Source organism: Phoca vitulina, unplaced genomic scaffold (assembly GCF_004348235.1).
Source record: "Phoca vitulina isolate PV1807 unplaced genomic scaffold, GSC_HSeal_1.0 scaffold49, whole genome shotgun sequence".
Classification (NCBI taxonomy): domain Eukaryota; kingdom Metazoa; phylum Chordata; class Mammalia; order Carnivora; family Phocidae; genus Phoca; species Phoca vitulina.
In genome coordinates this window covers 4,271,437-4,286,083 of record NW_022589752.1, presented here as the reverse complement: position 1 = coordinate 4,286,083, position 14,647 = coordinate 4,271,437, and the positions used below count along the sequence as shown (strand labels likewise).

Here is a 14,647-nt window from a genome sequence, read left to right as displayed (position 1 = left end):
AGACCCTCCTCAGCTGTCTCCCCTAACTGCTTATCTCTCCACAACTTCTCTGTTGAAAGAAAGCTTAGATTTACAGATACCATCAGGGCTACACAGCACGAGCAAACTTCAAGTGGATCCTACTTTATAAACTGGAAAACTAGAAAGAACAGAGACCTGGCTGTCTGCGATGCTCTTTGTATCACACCCAGGGAGCTTCCAAGGCAATTAGGAGTACATGATGCTCCCAACAGGCACTCGTGAAATTTCAGAATTGCTCACTTCGTGAAATTTCAGAGTTGCATGATTTGTATGTGCGTGCCTTAAACATCAAGACTCATTTTGCCCATCGAATTTGCTTTTCTGGTACCGGGCTTTTTAAAGTTGATATAAAGAAAGGATAGAAGACACACTTGTAAGTGATATTCAAAACAATGGAATGAAGGACTTTCATTCCTTCTTTCTTTTAATTCGCCTGGTCTTAAAAGACACACTTTTCCCCCCTCTGAGTATCTTGACAGTCATTTAGGTTACTAAAATACCCAGTATATCTTAGTGAAAAGCTATTTTTAAAATTACTTGATTTAGAAAACTCCAATCATGATAATTTCATGGGAATTCTTAGTACACAAATTAAAAGTTTTAAATTACTTGGCAAGAATTTGTGAGTTCAAATACTCTTAATGAGGAAATACCTGCATCAATGCATATTTATCAGGTGCTTTTAACATCTGTCCCCGATACAAAATTATTTTGAGGGTAGTTTTATGAGTTATAGTTCCTGTGGTCAGTAAAAGCAGTCATGACGCAGTATGATATTAGGGGCCAGAAGTATCCATTCTAGTGTCGCCTGGTTCTGCCACTTTTAATCTCTGGGCCTTGAGAATGTCATTTAACTTCTCTTAGCTTGCTTCCCCGTGTGCCAAGAGGGGTCACAGTTCCCACCTCCAAGCATTGTTTCACGGATCAAATAAAATAAAAAACTGCGAACTAAATGTACATGAAAGAGATTTTAGTCGGCCAGAATATTAAAATTACAAACTAAATGGGGTGGCAGTGTGGCTCAGGGAGGAAAATGCAGATGTAGTCTGGCTCAAAAAGGAATCAACTTGGCTGACTGGCCGACTGGCCAACTCACGACCCTGGGTGAGTCCGCCCTCAGTTTTCTCATCTGCGAAATGAAATAATAACTATCCCATAAGGATGATGTGGGGTTTAGAAATAATAAATGTAAGGCCTCTACCAGGACAAGCAACACGAGGTGCCCGACAAATGGCACCCGTTTCACATCAAAGAAGCCATTTAATTAAGCCAAGTATGCTGTGTGTTTCAACACTCACAACAGCTGACCAGTGTTCTGCCTAGAACAGTACATCCGTTAGCAGAGTCCCAAACACGCTTCTGCCATGACCAGCCCCCTGCCTTTATCCCACTTTAGACTCCAGCAGATTAAAGCTGTGCTGGCTGTATTCATATTTCCTGCTTTAAAACCTTACTTTATAAAATTTACTAATGAAATCTCAAATGTAAAAAATCAAATTAATACCACCCAATGTGGCAACCCCAAGTGCAGGCTTTTTCCTAACCTGCTTTTCCTCCGTGAACTTACTTCACTGTTTGTTACTTATCTAGAGACAAGGGTGGGGTCCGGGGACCAGGAAGAGGACAAAGGCGAAGTGAATCTGCTGTTGTTATCCAGAATGTTCAAGTTGACCAAAATAAGCCGCCTCTGACTCGCCTCCCCAGCTCCAGGCGGTTAGAGGCAGGCCCGCCCGAGGCGTTTGGAGCAACAAACAAGCGGAAGAGGGGCTCGAGTCCCACCGCGCCCAGCCTTGCCCCCGGGCAAACCAAGTGTGGCCCGCACGTCGCCAAGCAGAGCGCGAGTTAGAGGAGTGGAGCTGGGGAAGGGCGCATGCAGTTGGGTTAGTCTGGACTCGACCATGCTGCTGTTCATTCCTGTTTGGCAAACGCGCTTAGGCAAAACAGACTTGATGCTTACAATGATCCCAGCCCAAAATGGAGTGTCTCTGACTAGCAGGGAGGAGCTGATGCTCGCCATGAGAAAGCCCACCACGGTCACGGCGATGCCCAGGGCCAGCTGCAGCAGCGCGAGCAGCAGCGGGAACCGGCAGCCGCAGCACGTCCGGGCCTCCTCCTCCCCGCACTCCTTGGGGACCCGTTTGCCCGTCTTCGGCCCCATGTCGTCGGGCCCGGCGGCGTCCGCGGCCGGCCCCCCCTGCCTGTGCTGGCCGCGGGGCTGCTTGTCCTTGCCCATGGCCGCTGCGTGGGTGGGTGGGTGCGTGTGCGGCGCGCTGGGCCCCGGAGCGCGGCGCTGGGCGGGCTGAGCCTGCCCTGGTATTCGAATTACGGAGGCTGAACAAATATGGAAAACATTTGGAGCCGACTCGCCGAGCCTCCAAAGGCCACAGGGAGCTCGCAGCAGAGGGGGAGTCGAGGGGGGTCGCCAACTGCCAACGCGCAGGGACGCAGCGCCTGTTGGGCCCACCCGCGGGGGGTGCGGACCCCCGCGGGAGACGGCGCGGCTCCCTTGGCCTTCGAAATCCTGGGATCCTGGGCACTTTATGCACTTTAGACAGGCTACGTGTGTGTGTGTGTGTGTGTGTGTGTGTACTTTAGACAGGCTACGTGTGTGTGCACTTTAGACAGGCTACGTGTGTATGCACTTTAGACAGGCTACGTGTGTGTGTGTGCGCGACTGTTTTCCTCACTCAAAACCCCAGGATGTTTTTGGTTTTGTTTTTGTTTTCTGAGAGGTGCAATGCAAGGTGATGAATGTTTAATCATTTGAGTTTAATTAACAGACAGTTTAATCCAAAATAGGCATTGCTGGGCTCCAAGCTGCGAAGTCATTTCCAGAAGTTAAATTGTTCTTATTTTCCAACAAAGGAATAGGCTCTTCTCCTTCTTTATAAATTCTGCAATCCAGCTGACAAATAAAGTCACTTTTCCCATTGAGGTATTTGCTTTTGAAAGCACTGTTTATGGAGATGTTGGGCTAATACATTCTCCCAATTGTATGTGTTTTTAAAAGTTCTTTCTGTCGTTTATGTGGACTTCCCAACCAGTCTTCAGTAATCTCCACATCAGTGCCTAGGGGGCTTGTTATATCCCTTGGACATGGACAATTTAATGCAGTCCACATCAGAGATATTTTTAAAGCACCTACAACGTGTTACAACGTAAGGATGTTGAAGATAGATTCAGTCCCAGCCCAAAGTCACAGAACGAATCAATAAAACCGATTATTCTTATTCCCACATATCTGTACTCAGTAGCACTTAGAGAAAATTTCAGTGAAACCACTAAGAAATTATCCCGTCATTTTGGAGTATTTAATATCTACTTTGGTATGGTCATTGTAACATTCAGAAAGATGTATTTAAAATACAAATGATGTTGCCATGATGCTGGGAGAGATAAAGCCTACTCCTAGATTGCTCACTATCAGCTAATTTTAAAGAAAGTCTAATTCCCCGCTTTGTTTTCTTAGAATTATAAACTAATCGTCATCAACTCTCCTCGTAAACTGTCAGGTCCTAACAAAGGTACCTTTGAAAGTATAAAATACATTCTTACTTTATGAACTTCAGTGTTTTCTTATACCTTCCTTCTGGGTCAGTGAGAAAAATATGGTCCACGGAATAAATGCAGTAGCTCGAAAAGCAGAATTCAAACCACACAGGCCAGTGGTCCCCGTAGAAGCAGTAGAAGCAAGGTTCTCTCACAAGAGGGGCATAGGGCTGAGGTAAGGTCATTATCAGCTGTGGGGCGACCACACCACTAGGATTTCTAGTGAGAACAAACAAATAAAAGCTGGTGTTACACCAAGATACCCACCTCACTTGGGCCTGACTGAGAACAACCCAAATGACAAAACTGTCGTGGTTTTTCTATGTAAACATGGTAAACATCTTTAGGAAGCTAACTGATTACACAGAAATAATTATTTGTTGTTATGAATAATATGGAAACTAATTACTGAGTATCCACTCTGTATTAAGTACATGCTAGGTGCTTTGCACACTTGACTGTTACTCCTCACAACCACCTTATAATTATAGTTCCCACTTTTAAAGATGAAAAAATTGAGTATCAGAATTATTAAGTGACCAGATTATTAGGCCACTCACCTAGTTAGTTAGGATGGGGGTGGGGGAACCAAATGTGAACTCTTGTGGATTGCCTATTTTATTAATTACTTCCTACAGGCAAACAAGTGGATTGTGTAAATCATTTATGATTTTAAATAATTTAATGATCATAGGTAGTATTTTATCCATCACAGAACTGGCTATTAGCCTTGAACCTAAGACTATCTGAGAATTTTACAAAAATATCTTGGTTCACCGCCGTAATATATATCTATAATAGTTGATGAAGAGCATTATTTCTGTTACTCATTTGTAACTAGACACAGGCTTTATTTGCTGACCATACAAATGAAACCTGTAGCAGTGAACAACAGCCCAGGTGAACGGTAATCCTTCTAGTCTGATTACAACCACCAACTTCAATTTTCAGCTTCCAGGGAAGGAAGCGTAATACAGGGAGCCTTACACATGCTCGAAGTCCCAACTGCTTGGCTGAATATATGTTGGAGTGGGCCTGGTCTTATAACCATGAGATGATGGTGATAAGAATGGTATTTTCACTTAACTGACATGGCGAAGTAGAAGCAAAGAAGAGCATGAGAAAAGTTGTCAGAAGGTTAGTGATAAAGAATAATCAAGGCTAAAATGGAATGGGAGGGTCGTTAAGGATACAACAAGGAAAGCTTTTCCTTTATTTAACATGTCCTTTCCACTCAGAAAAATCACCATTTCCAGCTCATCACATAGTTTAACAGAAATGAGCAGGGTTTTTTTAGTGTTCATAAATTATAATGTCTCTGTTTTATAGGTTAAGCAATAATCTCTTCAGATATTTATACTACCAGGAAGAAAGGCAAAGTAGAAACAAATTGTTTTCAGATACTCTACTGGCTACTCTCATAACTCAAAACTAACAGAGATTGTAAATTAAAAATTGCAGAAGAGTAGTTAATATATGATTTGAGATTATTTTGATCCTCTGGGGAAAATAACAAAATTAAGCTTAGTATCTATCTCTGCTGGGTCCCCAATTCCACATTACTGGGAAGTATTTACACTTCAAAAGTTCAGAACTGGGAAGATGATAACTCTCTTTATAACCAATGTCATTAACAAAACGTCCTTAGGAGATCCAACTAGAAATAATCTTTAAACCAATGTTTTTCTGGACACATGATCTTAGATTCACCAAGAACAAAAAAGATTTCATAGGAAAATTATTACAGTTCCAAGGACTGTATCAAATATCTTTAATATGTAATTAAATATATCAGAGTTCAATCAGATTTGATTTAAAGAGGTATCAAATACTCTACAGAGAACAACTGAAAAGTCATTTATGATATGCAGCACCACTGGCCCATATGAAAATGACTATAGGTATTGCTGATATGTGCGTGTGTGTGTGTGTGTGTGTGTGTGTGTGTCCCTGTGTGTACAAGAAATTTTAAAAACTCCCATTTTTTTCTATTTTCTTTTCTCCTATGTCATTAATTTTCAGTGTGTCTTTTGGTTCAATTTTTTTTTTTTCAGAGGAATTGACCCATTTGTGATTTTTTTTCATGGCAGTTTATATTTTCAGGGTAAGTGTCGTAAGGGAAGTATACCCTTTTGGTCAACAGAGGACTTATAACTTTCTCATTCTATAGAGAGTCTATAAAGATGATAACTACCAGTCATTTTCTAATTCATTCCACCTCCTTATATGATGTTATTTATAATGCTATCAAATTTTTCTACATATAATTTTCTTCATGTAGTTTTGTCCATGTAAGTTCAATGTTTTCACTGCATATGAAGAAATAACTAAATCAATTTTAAATAAGAATACTGGGAAAAGAATGGATAGACAAGTTGTGGTACATCCATACAACAGAATACTACTTGCCAATAAGAAGGAATGTACTATTCACTGTATGTTAATTATACTTCAATTAAATTTTTTAAAAAAGAATGAACTATTGATATAAGCAATGATCTGAATGAATCTTGTTAACAGTACGCTGAGACAAAGAAAACAAACATAAAATAATACATGCTGTATAATTCCATTTATATACAAAATTTTTGAAGGTCAAAACTAATCTTTGATTATTGAATTTAAGACGTGATTATGGAGTTGGCATAAGAGAATTGACTGGAAAGGAGCAGGAGGAGACTTTCTGGAATGACAGAAGTCTTCTTTATCTTGGCTTAGGTGATGGCTATGTGAGTGTAAACAATTGTGAAAACTCATTGAACAACACTTAAGATCTATGCATGTTATTTTATGTAATGACATCTCGGTTTTCAAAATGTGATAAAAAGAACTCTAGGGAGTTACTGTATATCCATCAGTAATTAACAATTGAACAAGTTGGGACTTTTTTATTACTGAAGTATAGTTAACGTACAATGTTATATTAATTTCAGGTGTCCTCAGATTTCACAATGCTATTCATTAATCAATGCTCACCATGGTAAGTCAAAATAGTCACCATCTGTCACCATACAAAGTTACTGCAATATTACTGACCATATTCCCTATACTGTACTTTTAATCTCTATGACTTATTTATTTTATAACTAGAAGTTTGTACCACCAATCCCCTGCATCTTTTTCACCCATCCCTCCACCGACCTCTCTTCTGGCAACCACTGTATTTAAGATTCTATTTATTTGTTCTGTTTTTTAGATTCTACATGTAAATAAAATCATAGGGCATTTGTCTTCCTCTGACTTATCTCACTTAACAGGATACCCTCTAGATATATCCATGTTATGCCAAATGGCAAGATTTTCATTCTTTTTTTTTATGGTTGTCCCAAATGGCAAGTTTTCATTCTCTTTTCCATTATAATGGAATATATATATATATATATATCATATCTTTATTCATTCATCTATGGATGGACACTTGGGTTGCTTCCATATCTTGGCTATTGTAAATAATGCTGCAATAAACAGGGGTCCATATATCATTTTGCATTAGTGTTTTTGTTTTCTTTGGGTAAGTACCCAGTAGTAGAATTACTGGATTATATGATATTTTTATTTTTAATTTTTTGAGAAACCATACTGTTTTCTATTGTAGTTGCACCAATTTACATTCCCACCAAGAGTGCACAAGGATTCCTTTTTCTCCACATCCTTGCCAACACTTATTTTTGTCTTTTTGATAATAGTCATCCTAACAGGTGTAAGGTGATTCCTCATTGTGGTTTTGATATGCCTTTCCCTGATGATTAGTGATGTTGGGAATCGTTTCATGGGTCTGTTGGCCATCTCTGTGTCTTCCTTGGGAAAACGTCTATTCAGATTTTCTGCCCATTTTTAAATCAGATTGTTTTTTGGTATTGAGTTGTATAAGTTCTTAATATTTTTTGGATAATAGAGAGTTGGGTTTTTTCAATTATCTTAACAAACTCTTAATTTTCTCCTGCCTTTCTGGCTCCTCTGTATTAATCATCTATTGCTACATAATAAATCACCCCAAAAATTAGTGGTTTGAAACAATAATAATTATCTATTATTTCATAGTTTCTGTGGGTCTCATATTCCAATGGGGCACAGCAGGGATGGTTTGTTTCCTCATGCTATCTGGGGTATCATTTGGAAGGCTTGAGGACTGGGGCCTGGAATCATCTGAAGTTTTGGCTGAAGCAGAAGGCTCTGCTTTCAAGGTGACACTCCTACAGCTAGCAAGTTTGGTCCTCTCCATGTGACCTCTCCACTCACTGGCTCTCCACAGGGCTGTTTGAGTATCCTGACAACATGGTAGCCAGCTTCAACCAGAACAAGAGAGTCAGAGATGGAGAGAACAAGGTAAAAGCTATCCTTTTCATGACAGGGCCTCAAAAGTCTTAGTAACTTAGTAACTCTTGAGTCACATTCTTTAGGAGAGAGTCACTAAGTCTAGCCCACACTCAAGGGGAGAAGAATTTAGATCCTTCTATTGAAAGGAAGAGTATCAAAGTATCAAAGAGTATCAAAGACATATTTTAAAACCACCACAGTCTTCCTTCTCAACTTTCTTCATGGATTGTATTTCCTTCGCCAAACTCCTAGATGTTGGTATTCTTTGTCTTCCGTCTTCTTACACTACACATTCCATGGCTTCACTGCAGATTCCCAAATCTAAGGAGCCCAGACTTCTGTCCTTAGTTCTAGGTCTGCAAATATAAATACCTACTCATATCTCCATTTGAATGTCCCAAATGTACCCCAAACTCACTCCCTCCTTGAACTCCACAGAGAATCAAGTAAGGTAAACATAAAATGTCCTGAGGCTTTAGTGGCAAGATGGCCACTGATTGCTTTTGCCAAGAGCAGTCCCATATAGTAGTTTTAAGGTTTCAGTGAGTTTAAGAGTGAGTGGGAAGGGGCAAAGGGGAAGAACATGTGTAAAGAAATCTATAGAAAAGCTTAGCAGAGAAGGGAAAGGGAAAAAAAGATGTAGCTAAAGGGATAATATAAAGTTGAGGAAAATTTTGCCTCTTTTTTATTTTTTTTTGGATAATTGATCAGATAAGTTCCTTGAGGCAGGAGAATTAGTCAGATGGAAATTCCCTTCATAGGCTGAGATAGGAGGAAAGAATGTAAGACTCAATAGAATGCAGTTAAGTTTGCAGGGTTGGAAAGAAGGCAATTGAGAGAATTGAGATCTTCAGCCTCTTCTAAGATACGTATACAATGAATGTAGTATCAAATATTTTTCTTCTAAATGATGCAGATTTTAGATATAGAGCCTTTCTACTTCCAGATTCTATCTCACAACATATTTATCACTATGCCTAATTATAGACACATTTTCATAAAACCACATCGTTTTCTGACAATTTTCTCTAAAAAAACAAAAACATAATTTTCTGTGAATTACAAAAATAATAATGTCTGGAATGTGTATACATATTTTTATAGGTTAGAAAGTTCTCTCACATATTATCTCTTTAAATCTAACCAAAACTCTATAAAGTCAGAATTTCTTCAGAGTGGTTAAGTGATTTGCTCAAGGCTATATTTTTCCTTCTTACTCTAAGACCGGTGTCCTTTCAATATATATTTTAGCTGAATGACTTGGACTTTGTTAGATTTATGGATACACAAAAAATTGTACAAGTTTAATGTATATCTTGAGTTGAATTTTTCATTGCATGAAGAAATTGCATTAGTACGTTTATGTTAACACACAGGTTTGACATGTTAACATATGTGTTAAACCTATGTAATAAGAGCTCTGCCCCCAATTCCAATGTGTGGGCTTTTTCCCCCGATAACACCAAGCAGTTCTCTAAATGCCAGCTGGGTGTTCTACATTTCAATTCAATTCTGACTCTATTGACCTAGAGACAGCCTTGATTCCATAGGTTAAGGGTTCAGCCCCACTTAGACGAAGACTGGTCCAACTTCAGATGTTGTTACCTGTGCTTCTGACTTACTGGCTATGGATCAGAGGTTCCCATGATCCTCTCCTTGGGTTTGATTAATTTGCTGGAGCAGCTACAGAACTTACTGGCTTGTTACAAACGATATTCAAGGATACTAACCAATAGCTAGATGAAGAGATACAAAGGGCAAGGTCCATAACAAAGGAGCTTCTGTCCTCATGGAGTTTGGGGCCTGGCACGGTGGCATGTGAAAGCATTCTAGTTCACCAATGATCCTTGTCCTTTGGGTTTTTATGGAGGCTTCATTACATAGCCTGATTAATTCATTGATTATGGGTGATTGATTCAACCCCCAGTCCATCTCATCCCTGGAGGTCAGGGGGTAAGACCAAAACTTCTAACTCTCTAATCACACTGTTGGTTCTCCTGGCAACCAGTCCCCATCCTTAGGAACAGGCCCAATATCATCTCATTAACATAAAAAAGACACCTTTATCACACTCATCACTTAGGAAATTCTGAGGACTTTAGGAGGTCTGTGCCAGAAATGAGACAGAAACCAAAGATATATTTCTTATAAAATCACAATATCACAAGGGTACACAGCGCTTTGTACACAGAAATCCCTGCCAAGTCCCAGGGCAGCAAGGACAGATGCTATCTAGAGTCCAGATCATAAGCACCATGAGGGCAGACACCATGCCTTCCTAATCACCTCCAGTCCTGCAGTACTCAGCACAGTACATAGAATGCTGTATGGTTTTAGCAAATATTTATAGATTCTAAATAGTCATGCTGCTTATACACGATTCATCTGGATTCAGATATTTCTGACATAAACAATATTTCTTTAAAATCCTTGAATTTTATATTCTGTTTGCCCATTTTTAAGAGTTGTCTTTAGGAATCATTCAAATGGACACTTTGGATGAATGATAATCAGGCTTTCTAAATAATAACATTAAAAACACCACAAAGTCATTTTTAAATATCCGATGTGCTATAAGCAAACTCTATGATTTTCACTCTGACCACGAACCCTCCTCCTTAGTTAGAAAAACTGAGTCACTCTCTGACCCTAAGCCAGACTGACGTCTTTTATCCTTTTCATAATATGCAGGTTTCCATAGACTTATAACTCCCGGCATTTGGTTCCATATCCAGTCATCACCACCTTTAAAGACATCTTTGGCCCAAAGACAAATTCATGCCGGCCATGTTCTCTTTCTCCTACAGTTCTTCTGTGAATTCTCTCATATGCAGCTCTGAGAGTCTTAGCTCTAACTCTTACCAGCTGTGTGATGTAGACACTTTCCCACACCTCTCTAAGCCTCAATTTCCTCTCTATAAAATGTGAACATTACAAGTACTTATCTCAGAAGGTTGCCATGAAGTATAAATACAGCAGTTCATGAAAACATGAGACCATTTCCTGACATGGATAAGTAATCAATAATTGTTAGCTATTATCCTAGCCCTGCCCTGTTTTCTTATTCACTTTTCCTTTCCTATGCATTATCTTTCTCTTTGGCAATTCCATCCTCGTGGTTTTTCCTCCCACATTCTCCACAGAAGAGTAGAACCCTCCCTGTCCTCTTATACTCACTGCCTGATATCTCTCTAGCTTTAGCTACTAAATCAGTGCTTTGCTTCATAATATAATTTTATTTTTCCTCACCACCACCCACTGTATTCTCACCCAGCTTTGTAATTGGGACTTTTCCAGAATGATCCCTGGAGAAAGATGATTCAGCCCACTCTCTTCTATTGCTTTCGAGCTCCCTCCACGGGAACTTTGACCCCACCCACTGCTTCAGGGAAGTGACTGTCCACAAATGCTGTCTGACACCCCAGCCAATCATGAAAGGGCTGCCATTTTATTTATAATCTTGTGCTATGCACCCTGTGAAGGTAACATCAAATTAAGATGGAAATTCACACGTGACTTCCCCAACCGATTTCAAATTATGTTCCAGAAGTTGCTAAATTGCTGGCACTTCAAAAACAATGTTTTGATAATCTAATATTAAGCTAGATTAGTTAAATTATGACAGAAAAAAAGTTTCCATTTCTCAAATGTTATACTCCCTGAAAGATCACACGTGATATGATGGATGACACTGTTTTTGATGGCCTAAAATCCCTCTAACATTGGAGGATGACCCCTCACCCATCTCAATATGGTCTTGTGAAACTGCTGCCCACTCCATGACCACAGGAATGGGCCTTTGGCCCTGGTCTAGCTAATCACAGTATCCCTGCTCCTCCCCTGGGTTTAAGGGTCAGGTACATGAAGGAGAAGCCAAGGCAGAATGAGTAAGAATTCTTCCATTAAGCATGAGGTAAGGATGCTGGGGTGGGGTGCAATCGTCTCTCTCTTTTTTTTTTTTTTTTTGGAATGGAGTCTACCAATTGTAGGGTTTCTTTCCCACAACTTGGAGAGAGTCTTTCTACAACAGGTGAGAATAAGATCAATGAGCAGAGAAAAACAGAGGTGAGAGAAAGAGAGAATTTGACAACATTATTTGAGCTTCAGAAGACAGCTCTGCCTGAAGCAAGCTCCTTGAGTATTCCAAGGCAGGAAATGGTCTTGTTTGCCACTATGCCATTATTCTTGGCACACACGAGGTGCTCAATCAATATTTGTTGAAGGGTTAAATAAATAAACAAGTCAAAAGGTATTCCTTTTAAGTGAGTTATTTCTACCCCTTGAAACTGGAAGCTACCCTAACTAATGCACCCAGCCAGGTGAATTTTAGCATCGCCCACGAGCATCCTCATCTCTGCAACAACAGACCTGCAGTGGCAGAAGAAAAACATAGAGAAATGACAAGTGAGTAGTGAGTTCATTTCCAAAAAGACAGGAATGTTTAAATAGCACATTTTTTTTCTGTCAAACTGTGTAGAAAAATAGGAAGCCATTGTAGGGTAGGATAGACATTTTATAAAAAGGTGTCTATTTACAACAATTTGGCATGTGGGGAAAGGCCAATTGCTATTTATAATCTACACCACCTTTAGCTTAGGTGCACTTGTACAAATAAAGCATCGTGCTCAATTAGTTAATTATACCTGAAACTTTTGTTGCTCTTTTATTAGCCTAAATCATAAAATTAGGTAGTTATGTTAACAGATACTTGCATGCACTGGTGTTGAGCCAAGAATGCAGGTCAGAATCGCCTATAGAGTATTTAAGATGTGTTTTGGTGTGTTTTTTTTTTTTTCCTAAGTGCCTAATTTAGTTATATTTGGGATGCAGTTTAGGCATTTAGTATATTTAGGATGTACCCTCCTGCTTAAGTCTCACTCTACAAACCTGCCCAGGACACACCCCAGCTAAGCCGTCTCCTAATGCAATTCCTTTCCCAAAGGCTAACTGTTTAACTATATCGTTTTAATTCTTCTTGGTGCCACTTTCTCAGTAGTGAGCTGCCTTTACAACATTCCTTCTTGCGTTCATTCAATAAACATTTACTGAGTGCCTAATATTGTTAAGTAACCCGGGTGGCACGGAGGGTTAAAAGGCAGGTTCCTGCTCTCAAGAAGCTCACATTCAACTGGAGGGAGACACCTCCCAGAAAAGTGTAATAAAGTGTGACATGTGTGAGAACAGGATTGCGTGTAGAGTACAGCAAAGCACAAAGGGCAAAGTGACTCTACTACAGTGTATCACCATCTAAGGCACACAGACTGGGTAGTTGGGAAATGTGTGGCATAGCAGAGTGATCATTCATGCCTTGTCCTTATTTATCTGTGAGGTGACTCTGGAATGTATCAGGTAGGACCTGCTGGTTCATGAAATCCTGTCACTCAGCCAACAGCTCCTTCCCAGTTTCACTTCTGTGCTCCTCTGCCCCCAGGGTAATAAGGGTATAATCAGACTAGGACAAGGTATGGGGAGGGGGGGTGTGACTGACTAAACACCCAACTATATTGCTGGCCCTGGGGGGACAGCTCCCCTGAATACTGGAGAACCAATTCTTGCTGGAATTCATGAACTCCATGCCCGTCAATCATCCGCAGCTTTCTTCAACATCTATTTTTTACTTAGTCATATTTTTTGTCCATAAGCTATCTTCAATAAACATTTAACACATCATGTAAGTGGTCAGAAAGAGCATTTTTTTCTTTCTTTTTTTTTGCATTTTTTTCAATATCATGTATGGTTCTAAAATTCATGCATAATTTTAAGTTTTGTTCCTAAAAGCCTAAACAATCCATATTTTAAATCAAAATAATTTTATCTTCTTATACATCCTCTTTAGAGGGAGTAGGGGAAGCAACACAAGAGAAGAAAAGGGAGGAAATGTGAAACATTTATCAAAGTGAGTTGCTTGGGTTTTAATAAGAATGAAACTGGCACCTAGAAAACAACTTATCAAAATGTTAAAAGCAATTGCTGGGGGGGGGGCAGGGGAACATGGATGATATTTTCCCCTTCTTCCTACTTCTCTGTTGTCCTCTAATGGGCACATTACATTATGATGTTACTAACCAACAAACAAACAAAAACAAATTAAAAAACAAAACAAAACAGAAAACCCCTTAGTTTTCAAAAGAAACTCACTTCCATTGTTCCAGAGGCTGCATTTCATTTTTGCTTTCTTCCTCTTTATGAGAGAAAATATTTCCATTTTATTTACTAATATTTATAATAGTCTTTCCTCTGTGGTTGCCTGTCTAGGAGAAAGATGAACTATGCCATTAAATGTTCTACATATTGACCACTGATGGTCTTTGGTCAGATCTCCAGCTTCTACTCACTTTCAAAGTCCCAGCTGACTTGTCACCACTCTCCAACATCCAAAGGGAGAGTTCACAGCCCTGGTCACAGGTCAGATGTTCGCTCCGTAAATACAAGGTTTACTCTACAGAAAGGTCTATCTCAAGCCCCCCTTCTCTGTGAAGATTTTCCTCACTCTCCATGCCATTGAACTATTTCTTTTTTGAACTTCTACAGCATTATATATATGATGTAAGGTAATTATTTATATGATCTTTCAGTCTGTATTTGCTTTACATGATAACCTTCACTTGTAAAGCATCACTGGTTAGCTACTGTGTGCTAGGAACTGTGTTAGCACTCAAGAGTGAACAGGATGGGGGCGCCTGGGTGGCTCAGTCGGTTAAGCATCTGCCTTCAACTGGGGTCATGATCTCAGGGTCCTGGGATGGAGCCCCACATCAGG

General features: G+C 39.7%; 1 protein-coding gene across 5 annotated transcripts in view; it reads right to left on the bottom strand.

Annotated features, from left to right (window-relative positions):
- SSPN (sarcospan) overlaps nt 1–14,647 on the bottom strand; it is a 115,321-nt gene that overhangs the window by 34,139 nt on the left and 66,535 nt on the right. The window contains exon 1 of one of the 5 annotated variants that reach the window (XM_032432691.1): nt 1,979–2,545. The exons of the other annotated variants lie outside the window; for them this stretch is intronic. Within the exon in view, the coding sequence (XP_032288582.1) occupies nt 1,979–2,254 (276 nt within the window). The 5' untranslated portion in view covers nt 2,255–2,545. Of the gene's footprint in view, nt 1–1,978; nt 2,546–14,647 lie in introns of those variants that run through there. 5 annotated transcript variants of the gene reach the window in all.